The 21,169-nt window shown below is 38.0% G+C and overlaps 1 protein-coding gene and 1 pseudogene across 1 annotated transcript in view; both read right to left on the reverse strand.

Annotated features, from left to right (window-relative positions):
- The window catches only part of PXDNL (peroxidasin like), a 422,439-nt gene that overhangs the window by 9,123 nt on the left and 392,147 nt on the right, over window positions 1-21,169 (reverse strand). Inside the window, exons 15-16 of the mRNA XM_081817119.1 lie at window positions 15,428-15,562; window positions 12,839-13,047 (exon numbers count right to left, since the gene is read on the reverse strand). Of these exons, the coding sequence (XP_081673245.1) occupies window positions 12,839-13,047; window positions 15,428-15,562 (344 nt within the window). The remainder of the gene's footprint in view (window positions 1-12,838; window positions 13,048-15,427; window positions 15,563-21,169) is intronic.
- Window positions 18,491-18,616, reverse strand: LOC115942152 (U4 spliceosomal RNA; annotated as a pseudogene).

The raw sequence follows: 21,169 nt of genomic DNA on the forward strand, positions 1-21,169 counted from the left end.
GATAAATAAATAAAAAATCTTTAAAAAAAAAAAAAAAAAAGAACTTATCAAACTCAACACCCAAAGAACAAATGATCCAATCAAGAAATGGGCAGAAGACATGAACAGATATTTTTCCAAAGAAGACATCCAAATGGCCAACAGCCACATGAAAAAGTGTTCAACATCGCTCAGCATCAGGGAAATCCAAATCAAAACCTCAATGAGATACCACCTCACAGCAGTCAGAATGGCTAAAATTAACAAGTCAGGAAACAACAGATGTTGGCGGGGATGTGGAGAAAGGGGAATCTTCCTACACTGTTGGTGAGAATGCAAGCTGGTACAGCCACTCTGGAATCAATATGGAGGTTCCTCAAAAAATTGAAAATAGAGCTACCATATGACTCAGCAATTGCACTACTGGGTATTTACCCCAAAGATACAAAATAGGGATCCAAAGGTGTACGTGCACCCCGATGTTTATAGCAGCAATGTCCACAATAGGCAAAGTATGGAAAGAGCAAGATGTCCATCGACAGATGAATGGATAAAGAAGAAGTTGTATATATATATATACAATGGAATATTGCAGCGATCAAAAGGAATGAAATCTTGCCATTTGAACCAATGTGGATGGAACTGGAGGGTGTTATGCTGAGCAAAATAAGTCAATCAGAGAAAGACATGTATCATATGATCTCACTGATTTGAGGAATTCTTAATCTGAGGAAACAAACTGAGCGTAGCTGGAGTGGTGGGAGGGTGGGGAGGGATGGGTGGCTGGGTGATAGACATGGGGGAGGGTATGTGCTATGGCGAGCGCTTGAATTGTGTGAGACTTTTCATTTGCAAACCTGTACCTCTGAAACAAATAATACATTATATGTTAAAAAAAAAAAAGAAGAAGAGAGTAGGAAGGGTAAAATGAAAGGGGGGACATCAGAGGGGGAGACGAACCATGAGAGACTATGGACTCTGAGAAACAAACTGAGGGTTCTAGAGGGGAGGGGGTTTGGGGGATGGGTTAGCTTGGTGTTGGGTATTAAAGAGGGCACGTACAGAATGGAGCACTGGGTGTTATACACAAACAATGAATCATGGAACAGTACATCAAAAAATAATGATTTAATGTATGGTGATTAACATAACATAATAAAATTAAATTTAAAAAAAAAGTACAGAAATGGGCTGCAGGTCAACTCACATTATCTATCATCTTTCATTTATTTTTTAGGAAGATAGAACTTTAGAATTTATTTTAAAGCACCAGTAGAATATGCAAGGTCATATACATAAATCCAAAAAGGAAAGAATTAGTTGTGTTTGTAATGTAACAGGTATATAGTGATACACATATGAGAACAGAAACACAGAGAAGCATTCTCCTGTACCCTTTTTCCACCAAAGAATGAGCATTGAGAGTGGGGTGAGCAACCCACTAGGGTTGCAATGACCAGGCAGTTCTTTCTTTTAATGTGACAGTTGTTTTATTCCTGACTTCTTTTTTTTTTTTTAATTCACCTTGGTATTTATCCCCAGTTATTGCTGCAGAGGCAAAGCATCCTTGATTGCTGAATGTTTGGCTCTTATGCAAACAACATTTGAATTAAAACAGTATGTTAATTTGGTAGATACTTCAGTTTTATACCTATGCATATATATCTTATATAAATATGTATATACACTTGGTCAAACTCTGTTCTTAGGCCTAACATCAATTATTAATTTGAAACTTTATAGTAACATGTGATGGGTATTATTATCCCTAGTGTTAAATTGAGGAAACTAAGACAGAGATGTTACATTACCTTCTCCAAGGTACTACAGCTTTTTATGGAAGAGCCAGGATTTGAATCCAGACATTTTGTTTCAAAAGTCCAACCTCTTTACTGCTACACTACAGCAAGGAATGAGAAAAATAGAAATAACAAGATTAAAACTCTTGAATATGTGGTTTGTGCAACTTCGGAATAATGGTATCATTATTTGTTAACTGAATGAATGGATGAGTGGATGGATGGATGGATGGTTGGATGGATGAATAGATCTAGAGTGGAATATAAAAGGAGATGACTTGAATTCATATTGGCTCAAAAATATTGTCAAATTTCTGGTCTACATATGACTTAGGGGAGGCATGAAATAAATACAGAAGATATATTTCAAGACACCATTAGGAGGAGGTGCAGATGAAGATAAAGCAATATGGCTCATTTTCAAGAAGCATAATGCAACATGTGTGTGCATGAGTACATGTAACTTCCCATTCAGTGCAGCTTTAGTTGACCCCCCAACCAATCCCTCAGCCTTTGCACTATGAATGAAGCCCTAGATCTTTACTGTGTCAAACAAAATCCTTCCTTATGCACACATTCTTCTGTCTCCAGCCTCATTTCTCTCTAATGCACAATTCATGGCTAATCATCCAGCTCCAACTTTATTTGGTCTCTCTCACCTGAGTAACAAACACCACAGGTGTTATGTCACCATCTCTAAGAAGCCTTTCTTAAACTGCTAGGACCAGGTCAGATGGAAATTCATTACATTCTCTTAGCACTCTGTACATTCTCCATTGGCTAAGGAGAGAGCAGAGGGGAGGGCTCCATCCTACCTACCAGTTTATCCTCACCACATAGTATATCACCTGAACATGATCCACACTTAATAAATATTCTAATGAATGAATGAATGAAATCAAAGTGGCCAAATCATTATTTTAAAATATCCAGTTCTTTGTTATTTTCTGTGTTTAAGAGTTTGATTGAAAGATTCAAGCTATTTGGGTTTATACCGTGTCTTCCACATTTGAAATATATTACTTTGGATAAGCTATTTAAACTTGTTGACTCCATTCTCTCATCTATACGTGAGGATGATAACACAATTTATCTCATGGAGTTGGTTAGAGCATTAAATGAGTTAAGGAAAGTAAAGCACTCTGAAAGAATGTCATACACAGATTAAGCTCAAATGTGGCTCTTATTTTTGGAAGAAACTTTAGAGAATAAGATGACTGACTTATTTAGTTCATAAGCAACTTTTGCATAATGTCAAAGTTATAAATGTTTTTGTTCATAAGCATAGAACTAACATTCAAAAAATGTTGTTGAATGAATTAAAACTTAAGGTAATGTGTTTGTAGACAGTTTTTCAAGGCAATTCCAAATGAGTTTAAAAAACAATTTCCCTGAAAATAATTGGTATAAACACTTCAGGATTTTTTTTTTTTACATTTACATTTCTTTATAGTGAAAAACAGCACAGAACAATTTGCAGAACTTGCATAAAAGTAACAATTTGCTATTTAAAGGTATTGTCAAATTAAACTAGTAGAAACGTGATGTCAGCCTGCTTGGCAGTGAGTACTGAAAAAAGGAAAGGTATGTAGATTGCAATCCCTATGAATCATATCCAAACTCAGACCCCATCTGGTCTGGCCCAGAGATGGACACATGGTAAGGAGACATGTCAGGACACAGAGTCCCGGACATTAATGATTAATTTAACTAAATCAGAAGATTCTGAAGACAACAAGCTGCTTTAGGCATAGGCCTGGACATTATGATTTGTTGGAGTGGACTGACATTCCTTGATGACTAAACAAGTTCAAGTTGGGGAGTTGAAGCTACGGTAGCTCAGGCAATCATGCATGTTTCCATGAACTGATCAAAATTCTGCAACTGTGGAATATCGGGGTCCCAATGCTGCATCCCACATACTAAAAATATATCAATGATGATAGGCTTAAAAATTGACAAAAATATGTAACACTTTTTTAAGTTATCATCAACACTTGTTTCTTAACATTTTAACACTACTCATTTGCTGGCAAGAAGAGAAAAGGGAAAAAAGTACAAATAACAATTTAAAGAAACATAAAAATGAAAATTTTGGGGAGACTCTGAGAACAACTTTATTCAATGCTGTGGTTTTATGTTGTATTTATATAACAATCAAATATAATTCCTAGTTCCTAGTTCCTATGGAGGAACCAAGTATATTTACATTCCTTATCTTTAGATGGTGTTTCATCTGAATTAGTGAGCAATACTGAACTGTGGGGTGACAGCAGGAAACCACTCATATTTCTTCATAATCTTACCAGCATTCCATTTTCTTTCTACTTTACAATTGCATTATCTATTGCAGTGTAACAAGTTACCACAAACACGGTGGCTTAAAACAACACTAATGCACTTTTATGAATTGAATTGTGCTCCTCCCCTTAATTCATATGTTGAAGTCCTAACCTCCAGTACCTCAGAATGTAACCTTATTTGGAAACACGGTCATTGCAGATGTAATTAGTTGAGAGGAGTTCACACTGGGGGAGGGTGGGCTCTAATCCAATGTGACTGGTGTCCTTATAAAAAGGGAAGCTTGGACACAGATAACACACACACAGCTGGAAAACCATGGGAAGATGAAGGTAGAAACGGGTAATACAGGAGAAGCCAAGGAAAGCCAATGATGCCAGCAACCGCCAGAAGCTTGGGGAGAGGCAGGGAACAGATTCTCCTTCATAGCCCTCAAGGGGAACCAGCCCTGCAATAAATACCTACAGTCCTCTGTCCTCCAGAATGGTGGGACAAGAAACGTCTATTGTTCAAGCAATGCAGCCTGGAATATTTTGTCATGGCAGCCCTAGCAAACTAAAATTATAATTATTAAAAATATTACCTCAGATATTAATTTATTGTTAAAATATATGAAATTAAATATATATTAAAATACTCTAATATAAATATTAATATTTAATAAAATATTCCACTTAATTTTCATTACCTCCCTGACAAAATATTCGTTCAAATGATTTAAAAATGTCTATGCAGGGGACCCTGGGTGGCTCAGTTGGTTAAGCGACTGCCTTGGGCTCAGGTATGATCTCAGGGTCCTGGGATCGAGCCCTGCATCAGCCTTCCTGCTCATCAGGGAGTCTGCTTCTCTCACTCCCTCCGCCCCTCCCGAAGCTCATGTGCTTTCTCCCTCAAATAAAATCTTTTAAAAAAGTCTAAGTAACAATTTTATTTTAAATCTAATCATTTAATTTTAGACTGAGAATACTGCATGTCAATTCTCCTTGTTAGAATTTCAGTTTTTCTGGTGATATGACATATCAACTTTTCAGAATTTTCCATGGATATTTGAAAATAAAATTAATTTTAGTTCATAGGGTACAAAGTTGGATACATCACTTATAAAGGGATCTCACTGATAATATTCAAATACACTTCCATTAAAGTGTGCTAAATAGATGCTAAGTTATTTCACATGAGTTTCTAACTATATTACAGATTGTGAAATGAAAGTAGACCTTATATCCATTAGTGCTTTTCTTTCTTAAATTCAACTTTTTAAAATATTGTTTTTGCCACTCATGTTTCTATCTCTGTGTGCCTGACTTACTTTTACCTATTGTTTTATATTTGATCATTCTAAATATTTTGCTTATGTGTATCTCTTGTAATGATGTAGAGTTGAAACTGTTTTTGTATACATCTAAGAATTTTCTACCTTTAATAATTCTCTTAATACACTGAAACTTCAACTACATCTGAGTCTTACCAGCTTTCTTTAATTTTCGCTTATGCCTCATTGGTTAGTTTCTACATTGTTGATTTTATTCCCCTAGTGATCTGCAGGGCATATATCCTGTCTTTACTGCTAAGTACCTGTATATTTCATGGGAGCATATTTGAAAAGAAATTTCACTAATTATCAATGTCAATACTTAAACACTAATAATTCTAAATATAATGAGAATTTAAAAATTTTATAGTAACACTAAAAGGAATCAAAAATCAATTTTTGGTCTTAAAAGACAAACAACTTAATGAAAACTTAAACAACTTAAAGAAACCATGCTTATTAGCAACCTACTTCATTTTTTATTTTTTTATTATTTTTTAATTATTTATTTATTCATTATTTTTTAGAGAGAAAGAGAAAGAGCATGAGTTGCAGGGGGTAGGGAGGGGCCGAGGGAGAGGGAGAGAATCTTACACAGACTCCAGGCCCAGCATGGAGCTGGACACAGGGCTCCATCTCATGACTTTGAGATCATGACCTGAGCGGAAATCAAGAGTGTGACTCAGGCACCCCAACAACCTACCTCTGATACCAGAAGGTTTTTTCCTACTGGGATGTCACAGATTGTAAATAAAAACAAAAATGCTGTATTTGGAAGATAACTCAATACCTCAGAACTTACGAGATGTCATTTAATAGCTAATATTTTATGCTATATGTAAAGTCAATATTATCAGTAGAGTCTGATTCATTAACTGTATCACCATTTAAACACATCATATTTTGTATCATTTCAGGGATATTTAGTGCCCTTTATCCTACTTATGAGGTTTGTTCTCACTTGATTTCAACAAGCTATTCATATAAGATATTATGCACTTGCAGAACCAAGGAGAGTGGGAGATGTCCTATGGCGCTCTATTAAAAATAGCAACAATTTTCAAAGACAAACCTGAGAACACTGTTGCAAATTAATTGGTTCATTAAAGCTTTATAGGAGTTGCTGAAATCTTACTTCTTTAGTAATACTTTGAAGGCATTTTATAAGTTAAGCATGAAACAGCCATAACATCATGAAATATTATGGTAATAAAATCAGTCTCTGATGGGAGAAATTAAACTTTCATTAGTTTACAGACATAAGCACAATTTATTTGAACTAAAGTCAAGAGTAAACATAAATATATTTACATTTGTATATAAAATATACTTTATTTAAAATTACTTGATGTTTTAAAGACAGAACTTCATGTAAATGCAGCTGGAAATTGCAAGACCAGATGGTTCCATAAACCCCAGTAGAAAATATACATCTGTTGGTTCTTTGTGAAATTGTTTTATTTGAAAGTTTTATTTAATCAAGTGGCATGGTGTCTTAATACATCACCTGTATTAGGTATATTTTTCATTCTTAAAATGAGTGGAGAGTAAATCATTTTCTGTTTGACACTCAAGGAAATGTTTTATGCTCTATGTAAAATCAATTTTATCAGTAGAGTTTGATTTATTTGATCTATGGGACAAACAAATGTGCCAATTATAGAGCTTGTTGAAATAAGTAGATTGGTAATACAACTTGTGAATATTGTTAGTTGCATCTGTGATGTCTATAATATTATGCAAAGACTCTTGATCTATTGATTAAATGATACTAAAAATTAGTTTAAATTGATGGTAAAATGTCAAGAGTGTTGCATTTACAATTTGTTAGCATAGGATTCTAAAAAGGAAGGTCATCCAGCTAAAGAAGAGTTCCCATATTTATCTCAGGTAAAAGGGACTTGGAGGAAATTATGAAAAGTACAGAGAAAAGAAAACTAGCTATGACAAGGTAAGATAAGGAAGAACAGAAATAAAACCTGGACTTGGAATTGAGATGTCTGCATTCTATCCCTAGCCCTGCTAATAAATAGTGAGGGTAAGTTACTTAGACCTTTTCAATTTTCGCTTCCTAATCTTAAAATGAAGTGGTTTTTTTTTTTGTTTTTTGTTTTTGTTTTTGTTTTTCCCAAATGAAATGATCTCTCACGTTATCTCTCACTCTGAAGACCTATAACTAAGATAGCTAAGGGAGAAAAAGAACCCAGAAATGTAATGTGAAATGCTTTCTGCTTTATAAATTATGTTAAATGATATAACATATTAAATCTAAAAATCTGAGAAATGTTGCATTACCTTATATGCTGGTAAAAAAGATTCCTACTTATTAAATTCATTCATTCTGTCATTTGCTCTTTTGATCACTGTGATCTTTTGTTAATTACAACACTTGTGAGGTCTCCATGTTCCCTTTTCCTTAAAACCAAATCAAATCAATCAATACTTTGAATACTTGAATACTTCAGGTCTGTTCTGAACCTCTTTTTGTTCTTCATGCTTTTCTCCATATTTTTGGTAAGAACTTACTGTTTTCTAGTACATACTTATGGCACTGAATTACCACTTTTATGCTGGTTGAAATAAGAATAACACCAAATCAAGCAATGTATTCATCTGGTAACTACCTCCACAAACTGACCTAATGCTTACATATACTTTGAATCAACCTTTAAGTTGTTTTAACATAATATAGACAGACGCATTATGGACAGAATAGCATTTTCTTATGTACTCAGAAAAACAGAAACCTCATGAACAGTAGGTAAATAATCTTTGGCTAGAATCTTCCATGATTTGAATTAGAATATTGTTTCTTTAATCCCTACTGATATTAATCATTTCAGAGTGCTGTATTTAAAGACTAACTCATAAGTACCCTAGTTTTCTGCCATATCACTTGTACCAAAGGTGTACATCTGCTCCATGCAAGCTCGCATCCAGAACCAGCATGTAGCTCCCCCTTCGCCTCTGCCATTTCTCCACACTCTCTGGTACTACTGGTAGTGCCTGTGCAAATGATGGTTCCCCTCGTGACTTCCAGTGTACTGCTCGGTGGTACAACAGAGAAATCAAGCCAGGAATATCTAGAACTGGTCCCTGAAGGAGGTAATCCTGGTGGAGGATGTCTAATTGTCGATAGGTTCTTTCAGATAAATCAGTTCACACATATTTAGCTGCAGTTTGCTCATATTGACAGAATCAGAGTCAACACAGCAGACAGTTTAAACCTACATGTCAAATACAGAAGCTGGGCAGAGAAATAAACCCATGAAGTACGTAATGACAAAATGGAACAAACAAGATGCTTAGGCAAGTTTTCCTAAGTTTTTGGAGGGTCGCTGTGTGATTTTTGTTTTTCTTTATTTTTTATTTTTAAAAAATATTTATTTATTTGAGAGAGAGAGAGAGTGCAAGCAGGGGGAGGTGCAGAGGGAGAGGAGGGAGAAAATCTCAAGCAGACTCCCCACAGAGCATGGAGCCCCAGGGAGGGCTGGGTCCCATGACCCTGAGATCATGACCTGAGCCTTGAGATTCTCTCCCTCTCCCTCTCCCCTCTCCCCACCCTCATTTTCATGCTCTCTCTCTCTAAAAACAAAAACAAAAACAAAAATAAAAAACAAAAAAAACCATGGGCTTCATGGGCTTAGAGCCCATGGGATTTATGCATTCCCAGACAAGAGGACAGGAGGGAGCATGAATGACCTAGTAAACAGTTAAAATGTGTTTTGCTTTTTCCTTATGGGAACTCCTAAGGTTCTATATCAGAATGCTTTTAATCTTCAAAGAAACCCATGTTTTATAACTGAATTCCAGGTCCTACCTTAGCTTCAGATCAAAACTAGTTTTCCCACAGCTTGCTTCAGTATATTTTTAGTCCACACAAGAGAGAGCATAAAATGATTAAACAGGAACCTCCATGACCTTCAGCAACCACATCTGCTGGTTAACGCTGACACAAAGGAAACCTCAGGTACCCATGTTTTCCCCGGAGATCATAAACCTTGATCAGGATGCAGCTCAACAAAAGGCAAGAAGAAAGGTACCTGCCTGGCCCAGTGGTAGATGCTTCATCACAGGGTCACAGGAACTACAGGTATTCCCCAGTGTGGAAGATAGGTCTTCCCCTAGGCTCCCAGTCCCGAGGCCAGGACTCCCCAGGGCAAGCTGTGTTGCCTTGGACCCCGCAGACAGGTGCACGCTCAGGGGACCAGGAGAGGGCTGTGCTGAGGCCCTGGGAAAGAGTCAGGCCGAGTGCTCCTGAGGGACCCCAACACCTTGGGAACCACCCAGCCAGGGAAGAGGACTGGGGGCAGCTCAGCTCTGGAAGGACTTGACGTCCAGATTTCTGTGGCTTCCCTGATAGCTTCTGCCTTCAGGACCTGCTGGGGGTCTCTACCTCTCAGAAGGTGGAGAATGACCTGGGTAGATGGGCTGTCTTCCTGCCCTCAGCCTGGGAGTGGCTGGTATCACCTTCTGCAAGTTTTTTTGCCATGGAGGTTAACGTCAACAACCTGACCTGAATCCCCGCGATCCAAGAGAGGAAAAGTAACTGTCCATTCCAGGAGCCTGACAGCCAAGGAAAGAGTAGGGAATGCCATCGTCAGAGCATGCCCCAGGGAATGGAAGAGGCAGAGAATTATAACACAGGAATTTAAGGTATGGCAAATGCTGCAGAGAAAAACTTCCTAAAGCTTAATTAGATGATGTTGGAACTAAGAAATTAAATAGAGGAATTTAAATAGAGGAATTTAAAAGGAGGATGGTTCCTACTGAGACTGAAATTAGTGAATCTGATATTAGTGGTCATGAGCAAAAAATATATTAGAACATTTAGCAAAAATATAAGAGGTTGAAATAAGAAGGACAAGAAAAGAGATTTGGAGGGTAAACTGTGCAGGCCTAATAGCCAAAGATATTTCAAAAGGAAAAAAATATATATATTATACAATAGTTAAGGAATATATAATTATTAAAGAATATGAGATTCACATCCCCCTTTGTTGAAGAAAAGTATAAATCTGTGAATTGAAATTACTCACTAAGTTTGAGACTGAGTTGATAAGAAAAGTTACCATCTAGACATATTCTGACCTAATAATATATATAAATGGAATGACTTGGTTATATTTATACAGTGGTAAGAAGCAAAGATAAATGGATGATATAATGTGACGAATGACATGCAAAATGAAAAGAAAGTCCAACTCCTTAACACCCTAAGATACTCCACCACTTCACTGTCTACACAAACACACAGCAACACAGCTCTCTAAGTGACATACAAGGCCCATGTCCATCTTTTAGGTCTTATGCCTTCTACCTACCAAGAATAATAAAGTACAGTTATCCAAAACTCAATTGCATTTACAATATTACAGTTTTGGAAAGATTAATTTCAATGTATTTGTGCCTTTAGGAGAGGATTTTTGTTGTAGTTTCTATTAAAGAAAGAGCATTCTTACTAGGGCTCAAGACCACAAATTAGGATCTTAATCATAAGAATGCTTCACATATTCAAGATTCCCTCCTCCCCTTGCCTGTTAAATCTTTGCAATGCATTTTCCATAACAAATATCACCAATAACAAATGCATTACAATTTAAGTAATGAGAGGATCTCTCCTTTGGGTCTTGAGATGTCTGATAGTACATTGGAGCCACAGGACTGAAGGAGAAGGAGGGTGGCAGAGGCAGGGTGCCTTCATTTGGTACCTGCTCACTGTCTGTGCCATGCACGTGTCCTATGGGTATTCAAAGGAGACCGTGCACACAGAGAAAAGAGCTGAGGCTTTCAGGTTGGCTATATATAGGTTTAAATCCCAGCTGGGGGACCTCAGAATATGCATTTAGCATCCAGGAACCTCATTTTCTTCAAATGTGAAGTGGGGACAATGATACCCACCTTGAAAGACTCATAAAGACTATGAGATAGGCAGGCATTATGTATGAATCACCTATCACAGGGCTGGTGGTGTGAGCATCTAGAACAGGCATATGTGGGCAAAATGGGACCACAGCTTTTGCTTCCTGGACTTGAATCATCACTTCCATCCACAGCACAGCTATTTTCATCATTATGGCCCACACCCTGCCATCCCATCTATTTTTTCCTCTACTCGGTGGGCTCAGTGCCCAGTCTGAAGACGGCAGAAAAAGCAAGAGGACTGTTACTACTTGCCATACATCTTGTTTTTCACATTGCATCCCTGCATCCCATGTTTTGGAGAGCTGAAAATATTTCATTATTCCTGGCCATAATCACCAAGAATTTGAGGTGAGGGAAAGTACACCTCCTTCTCACTGTACTAAATGACTTTCTTTTCTGCCCCATAAAATCCACCATAGAGAAAAAGGAAACTGCAACTCAGATGTCACTGTGTTTTTGGTTCAACACTCTCTCCTATTTCTAGTACTTGCTTTTCCCACTCAGGAATGTTTGGGGCTAATAACATCTCTCCTGTGAATGCCAAGTACTACTTCTATGATGGCAGCTGCCTTTGTCTTCTTAGAGAACATCAGCGCTCCCCCAGGTCCATAGCCTCTATACATGGCGGGCACAAGGCCACTGTGGCCTGTGTGTTGGTAGAGGCAGAAGAGACAAAAGGGTGGTATCATGTGAGAGGTATGTGCTCACATGTGGGACCACAGCATGTTCAGCTCAGAACCATCAAGTTCTTAGTTCATTTCTAGGTGTCAGCTGACATGCATCCTCTCCCTAGCCCTAAGTTACCACTTACTCCAAGTTATCTGACACTCTTGAGCCATATTCTCATTTATTAAAGGAGAGTTAGAGCCACATTTCTTAAGAGGTATTGTGGTGACAAAATAGATGCATACAAAGCACCTTAGATAGAGTTTGGCTTATAAAAGGTGATATGGTAGATGTGGCAAATTATATCACTAGAGAAAGTTCTCTATCAGGACATCCCCAAATTTCCATGAACATGGGTGCAATATTGTATGGAGACTAAATAGTCTAAATTAGCTGAGCTACTATGATTTTTTTCTCCTCTTTGTGGTCAGCTGACCCCCAGGAAGCAGATATATCCAGTACCAAATGACTGGAGTTTGATGTTTGGCATAGTCATCTGAAGGGCAAGCAGAACTAGAGACCAGATTGATCACCAAGTTCCACCCCATTCTGCTGGGCCCTCTCCGCTCTCCCACGCCGCTCCCTGCCTCTGACAACCCCTCCCTGCTCTGCTGGGCCCCTCCCTCCCTGACAAGCCCCTCCCCACTCTGAGGAGATTGGATCCAAATGGAGGAGGGGAGGTGGAACGCCTTCCGGTAGTCCTCTCCAACATGTTTGATTCCTAAAGGTTAGAAGACCTGCTGTCGTGTGTTTTCCTCCGTGCACCTTTGTTGAAGGAGCCTAATCTTTGACGTTAGAAATCACACAAGCGCGCACACATGCAAATTCAGACAGGGCTAACGGTGTGCTCACTGACCTTCACAGCAGTCTTGCCACACTCGCAGATCGACCTGAGGTATCTCACTGCAGCTCAGGTAATCCTGAGGGTATTGTGCCTTCACGAAGACATCGGCCTGGACTTGCTGGATGTTGTCACCATTGTCACAGAGCACGCGGCCCAGTGACGCCTGCTTCAGCTGAGTGAGCTGTGCGGGAGTGAACACCCCGGGGTTCTCATACCAGAACCTGGTGGTCAGCAAGGAGAGGCACAGAGTGAGGGTCTTGCGGGGAGCACTGCACTGAGCTGCGTGCGGAGCGGAGATAACAGCACAGAGGAGCTCAGCAAAAGAGAAGCATATGGAAAGGATTATGTTTGTTCTCCAACTAAGCATGTTTGAACTGCCTCCAATATTTATAAAGTTCTTAAATCCCATGCTTTTGAACTATCGGTTTCTCTTCAAGTTTTACAAAATGATTCAAAGTAAAGCTTTGTAAAGTTTTAAAAGATTTTTAAAAAGCACGTTTTCTAATCTAAAATTCCATAAACTGGTCTTAGAAATTACCTGAACAGTTTAATATTGACATGTTTGCCTAAAAGGGAAATGTTGCTTTGTAATTATTAATACACACTAGTTTATTATATCTATTGGTTAATTAGAATGAACACATTCGGTTTCAAATGAAACCATACAGTTTAAAAACATTATTAAAGTGAGCCCTTGTTCATTCCTTCAGGAAGTATTTCAGTACCATATGCCAAGCACTTTTCTCATGTTAAGAATACAACATATGATAGGAAGCAAACACTGTTGCCACTCACATGGCATATGGGTTGACTTGTGTCCCCTCAAAATTTCTATTCTGAAATCCTAGCCCCCAGTACTTCAGAATGTGACTTTATTTGGAGACAGGTCCATTAAAGAGGTAGTTAAGTAAAAATAAGTCATTAGAGTGTCATGGGGGAATTAAGGTCATAATCCAATATGATTAGTGTCCTTATAAGGAAAGGAAATATGGACACAGACAGGTACAGAGGGGAGACTATGTGGAGAGAAAGGGAGAAGTTGGCCATCTACAAGACAAGGAGAAAGGTCTCTGTAGGGACCAACACTCCCAACCTTCACCTAGATTCCAGAACTGTGAGACAATACATTTGTAATTTAAGCCACTCAGTCTTTTGGATTTTATGGTAACCCTAGTAAACTAATACAAATGAGGAAGACGGCTTACATAAAAAAAAACAAAGCTTTCCCAAATTTATTTACTTTTTAACTACTATCAGTTGAACATAGCCCAACTATGTGTGGCAATAAATCCAGAGTGCTAAAACTAATTTATAAAAATTAAAATGAAATATTATACTATGAATGTTTGCCAATGTGCAATTAAAAGAATTAAATCTGTTCCTACTTTCTTTATAATTCATAAGTAGAAGAGATTGGGAAAAAAAATTTAAGTAAAGAATAATTTTTAGTATAACTCTAATTAAAAACTAAGTTCTAGGGGACCCCTGGGTGGCTCAGCCTTCAGCTCAGATCCCAGAGTCCTGGGATCAAGTCCCTCATCGGGCTACCTCCTCGGCAGGGAGTCTAATTCTCCCTCTGCCTGCCACTCTCCCTGCTTGTGCTCTCTCTCTCTCTTCCCCTCTCTGACAAATAAATAAAAAATCTTAAAAAAAGTTCTAGATAGTGTTTTAAGTCATATAGAGATATAGATATAGATATGTAGATACAGATACACACATCTCTGCAATAATACAAAAGGTTGAATTGTCAAACAGGTTCACAAGACTCCTAGCTCTTACTCAAGACTATACTAATGATTCAGAAGATACAGCGAGTGCCCTGGAACACATTTGCTTCAAGTAAGAGAGGAGAGCTAATAGTGTGTCCCATGCCAACCCAGTGGGGGCTGCTTAGTTTTTCAGTTTTCTTAGTTTTTATACTTGGTTAGCCTTGCAAGAAAGATATTACATGAACTTACATCTCCAGCCAGCTGTCTGTCATAATTTTATAAAGTCAAGTTGATTTACAATAAACACTTCAGACAAACCAAGAGATCTTTAGGAAGAATTCCCAGTTATCTTTCTGCTTACCTTAGCACAGTTTTGCAAGGAGGTCTAGTATTGGGTCAACAGGTCTTCCATGAGGATGAAGAGATACAGCTGCAGGCCTGCTGTCAACTCCTGCCTGCCAACATCATTCACAGTTGCCACAATCTATGAGCCCTAGGTACTACTGTTAATCAGACTTCACAGATGAGGCAACAGGTTTCAGGTGTTATGCTTCTTAAGGTTAAATAGTTTCGAGTAGGTGTGCCCAGATTTAAACACAGGGTAGTAAGTCTAGTGCATCCTTTTAACCACTGACTTCTATGCCTTTCCTAGACAGTCTATTTCTTTTTTTTTCTACAAAGATTTATAAAAATTTACAAAAAGGAATGCTATCTGGTATTATCAGTAGTCAGAAAAATTCTGTGACCAAATACTATTTGTTATTTCTTATATTCAAAATATTTTAAATCATAGAAAGCATGGACTCACACTCATAATGTTATTGTATACCTATATTTTGGGGCAAAAAAATAATTTTATTAGCTTTGATAAGTATAACAGATAATTCTTCACCTATCTCCATCTCTTAGCCGCTGAAACTGGGTAACAAACAGGCACATAAGTGTTGGCCCCACTCTCGTACCAGGGATCAGGTCTTCAACCATGAGGGCGGGCCAGAAGTCAATGTCGCCTGGTGAGCCATACAACCTGAAACAAAGACGTGCAGATGTCACATGCTGGGGTGTCAAAGTGACAATGACAGTATTATTTATACAAATGACTACAGAGCATTTTTTTAAATTTATACACACTAAAAAGAAAGGCAGAGATTATTAGTATTCCCATTTCAGAGGTAATACTTTGAGATGATAGAAGAATTCAGGGATCACCTAGCTGGCCAGGGAACAGAGCAGTGACCTAACCAAGAGCATTTAACCCCAGTCATGTAATATCCACTGTGTTCTTCTTTATAATTACTCTATAAGTATATGGAATATAACTCGTGTGTGTGTGTGTGTGTAGATCTGTATCCAACTAATTCGTTCAGAAATAAGTAACAAATAAACTAGTTAACTATTAAAAAATGTCCATGTCAGTGTATATGGTAAGTAGGTTAAACAGAGTAAAAAAATAATCTGTGGAAATAATATAATGTGTTAGATAAATTTTCTCTTGCTAAAAAGACAATGATACTTGATTTGGGATCTGAAGTGATTTTTTTTTTAAAGATTTTATTTATTTATTTGAGAGAGAGAGAATGAGAGACAGAGAGCATGAGAGGGAGGAGGGTCAGAGGGAGAAGCAGACTCCCTGCTGAGCAGGGAGCCCGATGCGGGACTCGATCCTGGGACTCCAGGATCATGACCTGAGCCGAAGGCAGTCGCTTAACCAACTGAGCCACCCAGGCACCCCTGAAGTGATTTTTTTAAATTAAAAAAAGTCATAATGTAAATGACAATTAAGCAAACAGCTTTGGATACACCATCCATTTAAAGAAAGAAAATTAGACCAGTACCCGTGAAACTCCTTGTGAGAGCCGCTGAGACTGTTTTCTCCCTGTCCCTAAGGATAAACATGGGAACAACTTGATCTGTCCCATATGTTACTTTAACATTTTATTTCATGTGTATGATTCCACAGACTGCATATAGTTCAGCTTCACATGTTTTAACCTTGACACAGATGGAAAAATCATGTTCATACTTCCTTTGTTTTACTCAACAGTTTATTTGGAGATTCATTCCTGTTGTTGCATACATCTGCATCCTTTTCTCTGCTCTACTGTAGCCCATTGGATATTCTCCCAATTTAGTTGTCTGTTCTACTGGTGATGAATATTGGTGGTGTTTTCAGCTTTTCACTATAAACGTTCTCATACATGTTTCTTAATACAGAAAAAGGTCTTTCTAGGCCAGGCATCAGCAAATTTTTACAACAAAGGATAAGATTGTAAATATTTTCAGCATTGTGGGCTACATTTTGCAATTACTCAACTCTTACCTTTTTCACAAAAGCAGCCAAAGACAACACATAAAAAATGGACACAGTTTTGTTCCAATAAACCTTTACTTAGAAAATCAGGCAGTGGGTTAGATTTGGTCAGTGGGCTGTGGTTTGCAGATCCCTGCTCTAGAAATGCTGATGCTAAAGTTTCAAATGCTGAGTGTGAAGCATGACATTTTTAATTTTAATAGATAATGCCAAACTGCTGTCCAAAACATATGTATAGTTCATACTCTCATAATGACCATACAGAAGTTCTCTGTGATGCATATCTTCAATTTTAATAGTGTCCTTGGCATATTGAATTTATTCTTCAATTTTTTTTTGTTTAGTCACATCTCTTTGCTGCTGCCTTTCTTCTCCTTCCCCCACCTTCTCCTTCCTTCCCCTCCCCCTTGTACCCCTCTCTATCCTCCCCCTCCTGCCCCTTCTCCTCCTGCTTCTCCTCCTCCTCCTGCATTTCTTTTCTTAATTTCTGATGATAGCTGGGCTTTTTATATCTCCAAGTACTTGTTTGAGTGTTTGAGTGCTTGTTTAATTCAGATTCAAGTGTTGTATTATAGATTCCTTCTGTTTCAATTTTTTTTCCCCTGGAAGAATTTTTCTCTGAAATGTTTTGATTTGCATTTTTGTTTTCTTGCTACATAGCTTTATTTGAAATAAGCTTCCTCTCTCTCTCTCTCTTCTCTCTCTTATTCCTAGGCATTTCATGAAATGGTTTTCTAGTTCAGTACCATACTCTTCTGTCACTGAAGTGAAGTATATCATCTTAGATTGAGGTGTTGGTGGCAATGGGAGACAGTAGGCATTGATGGGTTTTATTTCTCTTCCATTCTTACAGCATTCTTAATTTCACTTCATTCTGCTTTAGTTTCCTATCGTATCTGAAGGGGTGCTATCCCTTCTCTACTTATCTTCTGTCTCCAAAACATGGCTAACTCTGGTTACTTTCTGCCATGTGACTGGTATTGTGGACTCCTGGGTTCCAGAGCTACATTTGGTGATTCAACGCTTATTGTTGACCTGTGTCCTTCTAGAGAGATTTCTTTTTTTTTCTCATAGTTTATCTATATACCCTGCTCCTCTTTCTTATGTCCACAAAGATTTTTAAATTCTCCATCCTTCTCTCCATGCCCACAGACTTGCTGTGGAAGTGGAGCTTTGATGGCAGCTCTGTTGGAACTTGGTGATGATTTTCAGACGTAAAATAATTTGAAATTCATGCCATTCTTGTCTCTTACTAATTCTAAATGTATGAGTCATGTGTTATTTGGTGTGTCCTCTTCATCAGCCTCATAGTTTTGTAGGAGGCCATGTTAAAAAATTTAAAATCAAATGACCATTTGTTATTTTTCTAAGACTAACTTGAAATTATACCTACTTTGTAAAATGTGTGCTAATCTAATGGGAGTGAAATAGTGTTTCATTATGATTTTTCATTATCCTGATTATTTTCTTGAGCATCTGCTATATATTGATTGGGCGATCTTTTTTTTTTCACATAAAATGCCTATTTATACCACGTCTTTTTCCCATTTTTTCTATTGGGTTATGATTTTCTGTCTTACTTTAGGAGTTCTGTATATATTCTGTATGCTAATGCATTGTTATCTATGTTCAAATGTATTCCTCAAATTTGGGACTTTTTTTTTTTAAGATTTTTTTTTTCAAAGAGATTGAAACAAGTGAAATTTTAATTAGCAATAATTGCGCCTCAGATAAACCTCATTGCCTACGATACTGCCACTGCACAAAGCTTAAAACAAGTGAAATTTTAATAAAATGCCTTATTTAACCCAATTCACCCAAAATGTCACTTCAACATGCAATCAATTTTAAAAATCATCAGTGAGATACTTCATGGTCTTTTGTTTCTATGAAGTCTCTGAAATCCAATGTATTTTTATACACACAGCACATCCTCCATTTGGACTGACCAGATCGCAAGTGCCCCACATGACCAGTGGCCGCCACGTTGGACGGTGCAGATCCAGCTTAAGAGCAAGGCTCCCACTAGCTGGCAACAGGGCCGAGGGCAAGTCCTTGGTTCCTCCCCCATGGGTTTGCTCATCTGATGCCAGATGACTCTTCCAGCCCCAAAGGTCTGTGGAGTTCTCTTTCTTAGAAATAGCTGTATTAAATCGTTTTTAAAATAACAGATACAGGGATGGATGAAAGAATTAATGAATAAGTGAACAGGTCAATTATGGGTTATGGTCGCCGATCATTTGGCTGAGAACAGGAGCAATGGGAGCAAGCTTGTTGTGGTAACTTGTATGGATGAGAACGTTTCCATACAGCAGCTATAGAAATTGGTAAGACGCTGCAGTTATCCACACACATGGAGAAGACGCGCTTATACACGAGCTTTCCAAATGTATCAAGTATGTCGGTGATAAGGACAAATTTGCTTGGGTAGAAGGGGGAGGGGCAAAGGGAAAGGGAGAGAGAGAGAATCCCAAGCAGACTCCACACTGAGTGCAGAGTCCAAGGCAGGACTCGATCCCAGGGTCCTGATATCATGACCTGAGCCAAAATCAAGTCAGATGCTTAACCGACTGAGCCATACAGGTGACCCAATAGGACTGTTTGTATTAATTACTCTCATTATGTCAGACTTTGATGAAAATAGTGTCTTCCTTTTAAGGTCAATTTTATCAATTTTTTATAGTTTTTTTATACTTTTTTTTTGCTTTTAATATAATTATTTTTTTTCAATATCTATTTTTTTAATTTTATTATGTTAATTACCATACATTACATCATTAGTTTTTGATGTAGTGTTCCATGATTCATTGTTTGCATATAACACCCATTGATCCATTCAGTACCTGCCCTCTTTAATACCCATCAGAAGGCTAACCCATCCCCCTACCCCCCCTCCCCTCTAGAACCCTCAGTTTGTTTCTCAGAGTCCATAGTCTCTCATGTTTCATCTCCCCCTCCAATTTACCACCTTCATTTTTCCCTTCCTGTTACCTTGTGGGGTTTTTTGTTTTTTTTTTTTAACATATAATGTATTATTTGTTTCAGAGGTACAGTTCTGTGATGCAATAGTCTTACACAATTCACAGCACTCACCATAGCACATACCCTCCCCAATATCTATCACCCAGCCACTCCATCCCTCCCACGCCCCACCACTCCAGCAACCCTCAGTTTGTTTCCTGAGTTAAGAATTCCTCATATCATTGAGATCTTATGATACATGTCTTTTACTGATTGACTTATTTCCATCAGCATAATACCCTCCAGTTCCATCCACGTTGGTTCAAATGGCAAGATTTCATTTCTTTTGATGGGTCTGTAATATATCATTGTATATATATATACCACATTTTATTTACCCATTCACTGTCAGTGGACATCTTGGCTTTTTACACAGTTTGGCTATTGTGGACAATGCTGCTATAAACATTGGGGTGCACATACCCCTTCGGATCCCTACATTTGTATCTTTGGGGTAAATACCCAGTAGTGCAATTGCTGAGTTGTATTGTAGCTCTATTTTCAACTTTTTGAGGAACCTCCATACTGATTCCAGAGTGGCTGCACCAGCTTGCACTCCCACCAACAGTGTAGGAGGGTTCCCCTTTCTCTGCATCCCCACCAAAATCTGTCATTTCCTTACTTGTTAATTTTAGCCATTCTGACTGGTGTGAGGTGGTATCTCATTGAGGTTTGGATATGGATTTCCCTGATGCCGAGCGATGTTCAGCACTTTTTCGTGTGTCTGTTGGATATTTGGATGTCTTCCCTGGAAAAAATCTGTTCATGTCTTCTGCCGATTTCTTGATTGGATCATTTGTTCTTTGGGTGTTGAGTTTGATAAGTTCTTTATAGATTTTGGATACTAACCCTTTATCCGATATGTCATTTGCAAATATCTTCTCCCATTCTGTCGGTTGTCTTCTGGTTTTGTTGACTATTTGCTTTGCTGTGCAGAAGCTTTTTATTTTGATGAAGTCGCAATAGTTCATATTGGTCCTTGCTTCCCTTGCCTTTGGCGATGTTTCTTGGAAGAAGTTGCTGCAGGTGAGGTAGAAGAGGTTGCTGCTTGTGTTTTCTTCAAAGATTTTCATAGAATCCTGTCTCAAATTCAGATCTTTCAACTATTTTGAGTCTATTTTTGTGTGTGGTGTAAGGAAATGGTCCAATTTCATTCTTCTGCAAGTGGCTGTCCAATTTTCCCAACACCATTTGTTGAAGAGACTGTCTTTTTTCCATTGGACATTCTTTCCTACTTTGTCGAAGATTAGTTGACCATAGAGTTGAGGGTCCATTTCTGGGCTCTCTATTCTGTTCCCTCTA

This window comes from Leptonychotes weddellii, chromosome 4 (genome assembly GCF_054177405.1).
Source record: "Leptonychotes weddellii isolate Sample4059 chromosome 4, ASM5417740v2, whole genome shotgun sequence".
In the NCBI taxonomy this organism is placed as follows: domain Eukaryota; kingdom Metazoa; phylum Chordata; class Mammalia; order Carnivora; family Phocidae; genus Leptonychotes; species Leptonychotes weddellii.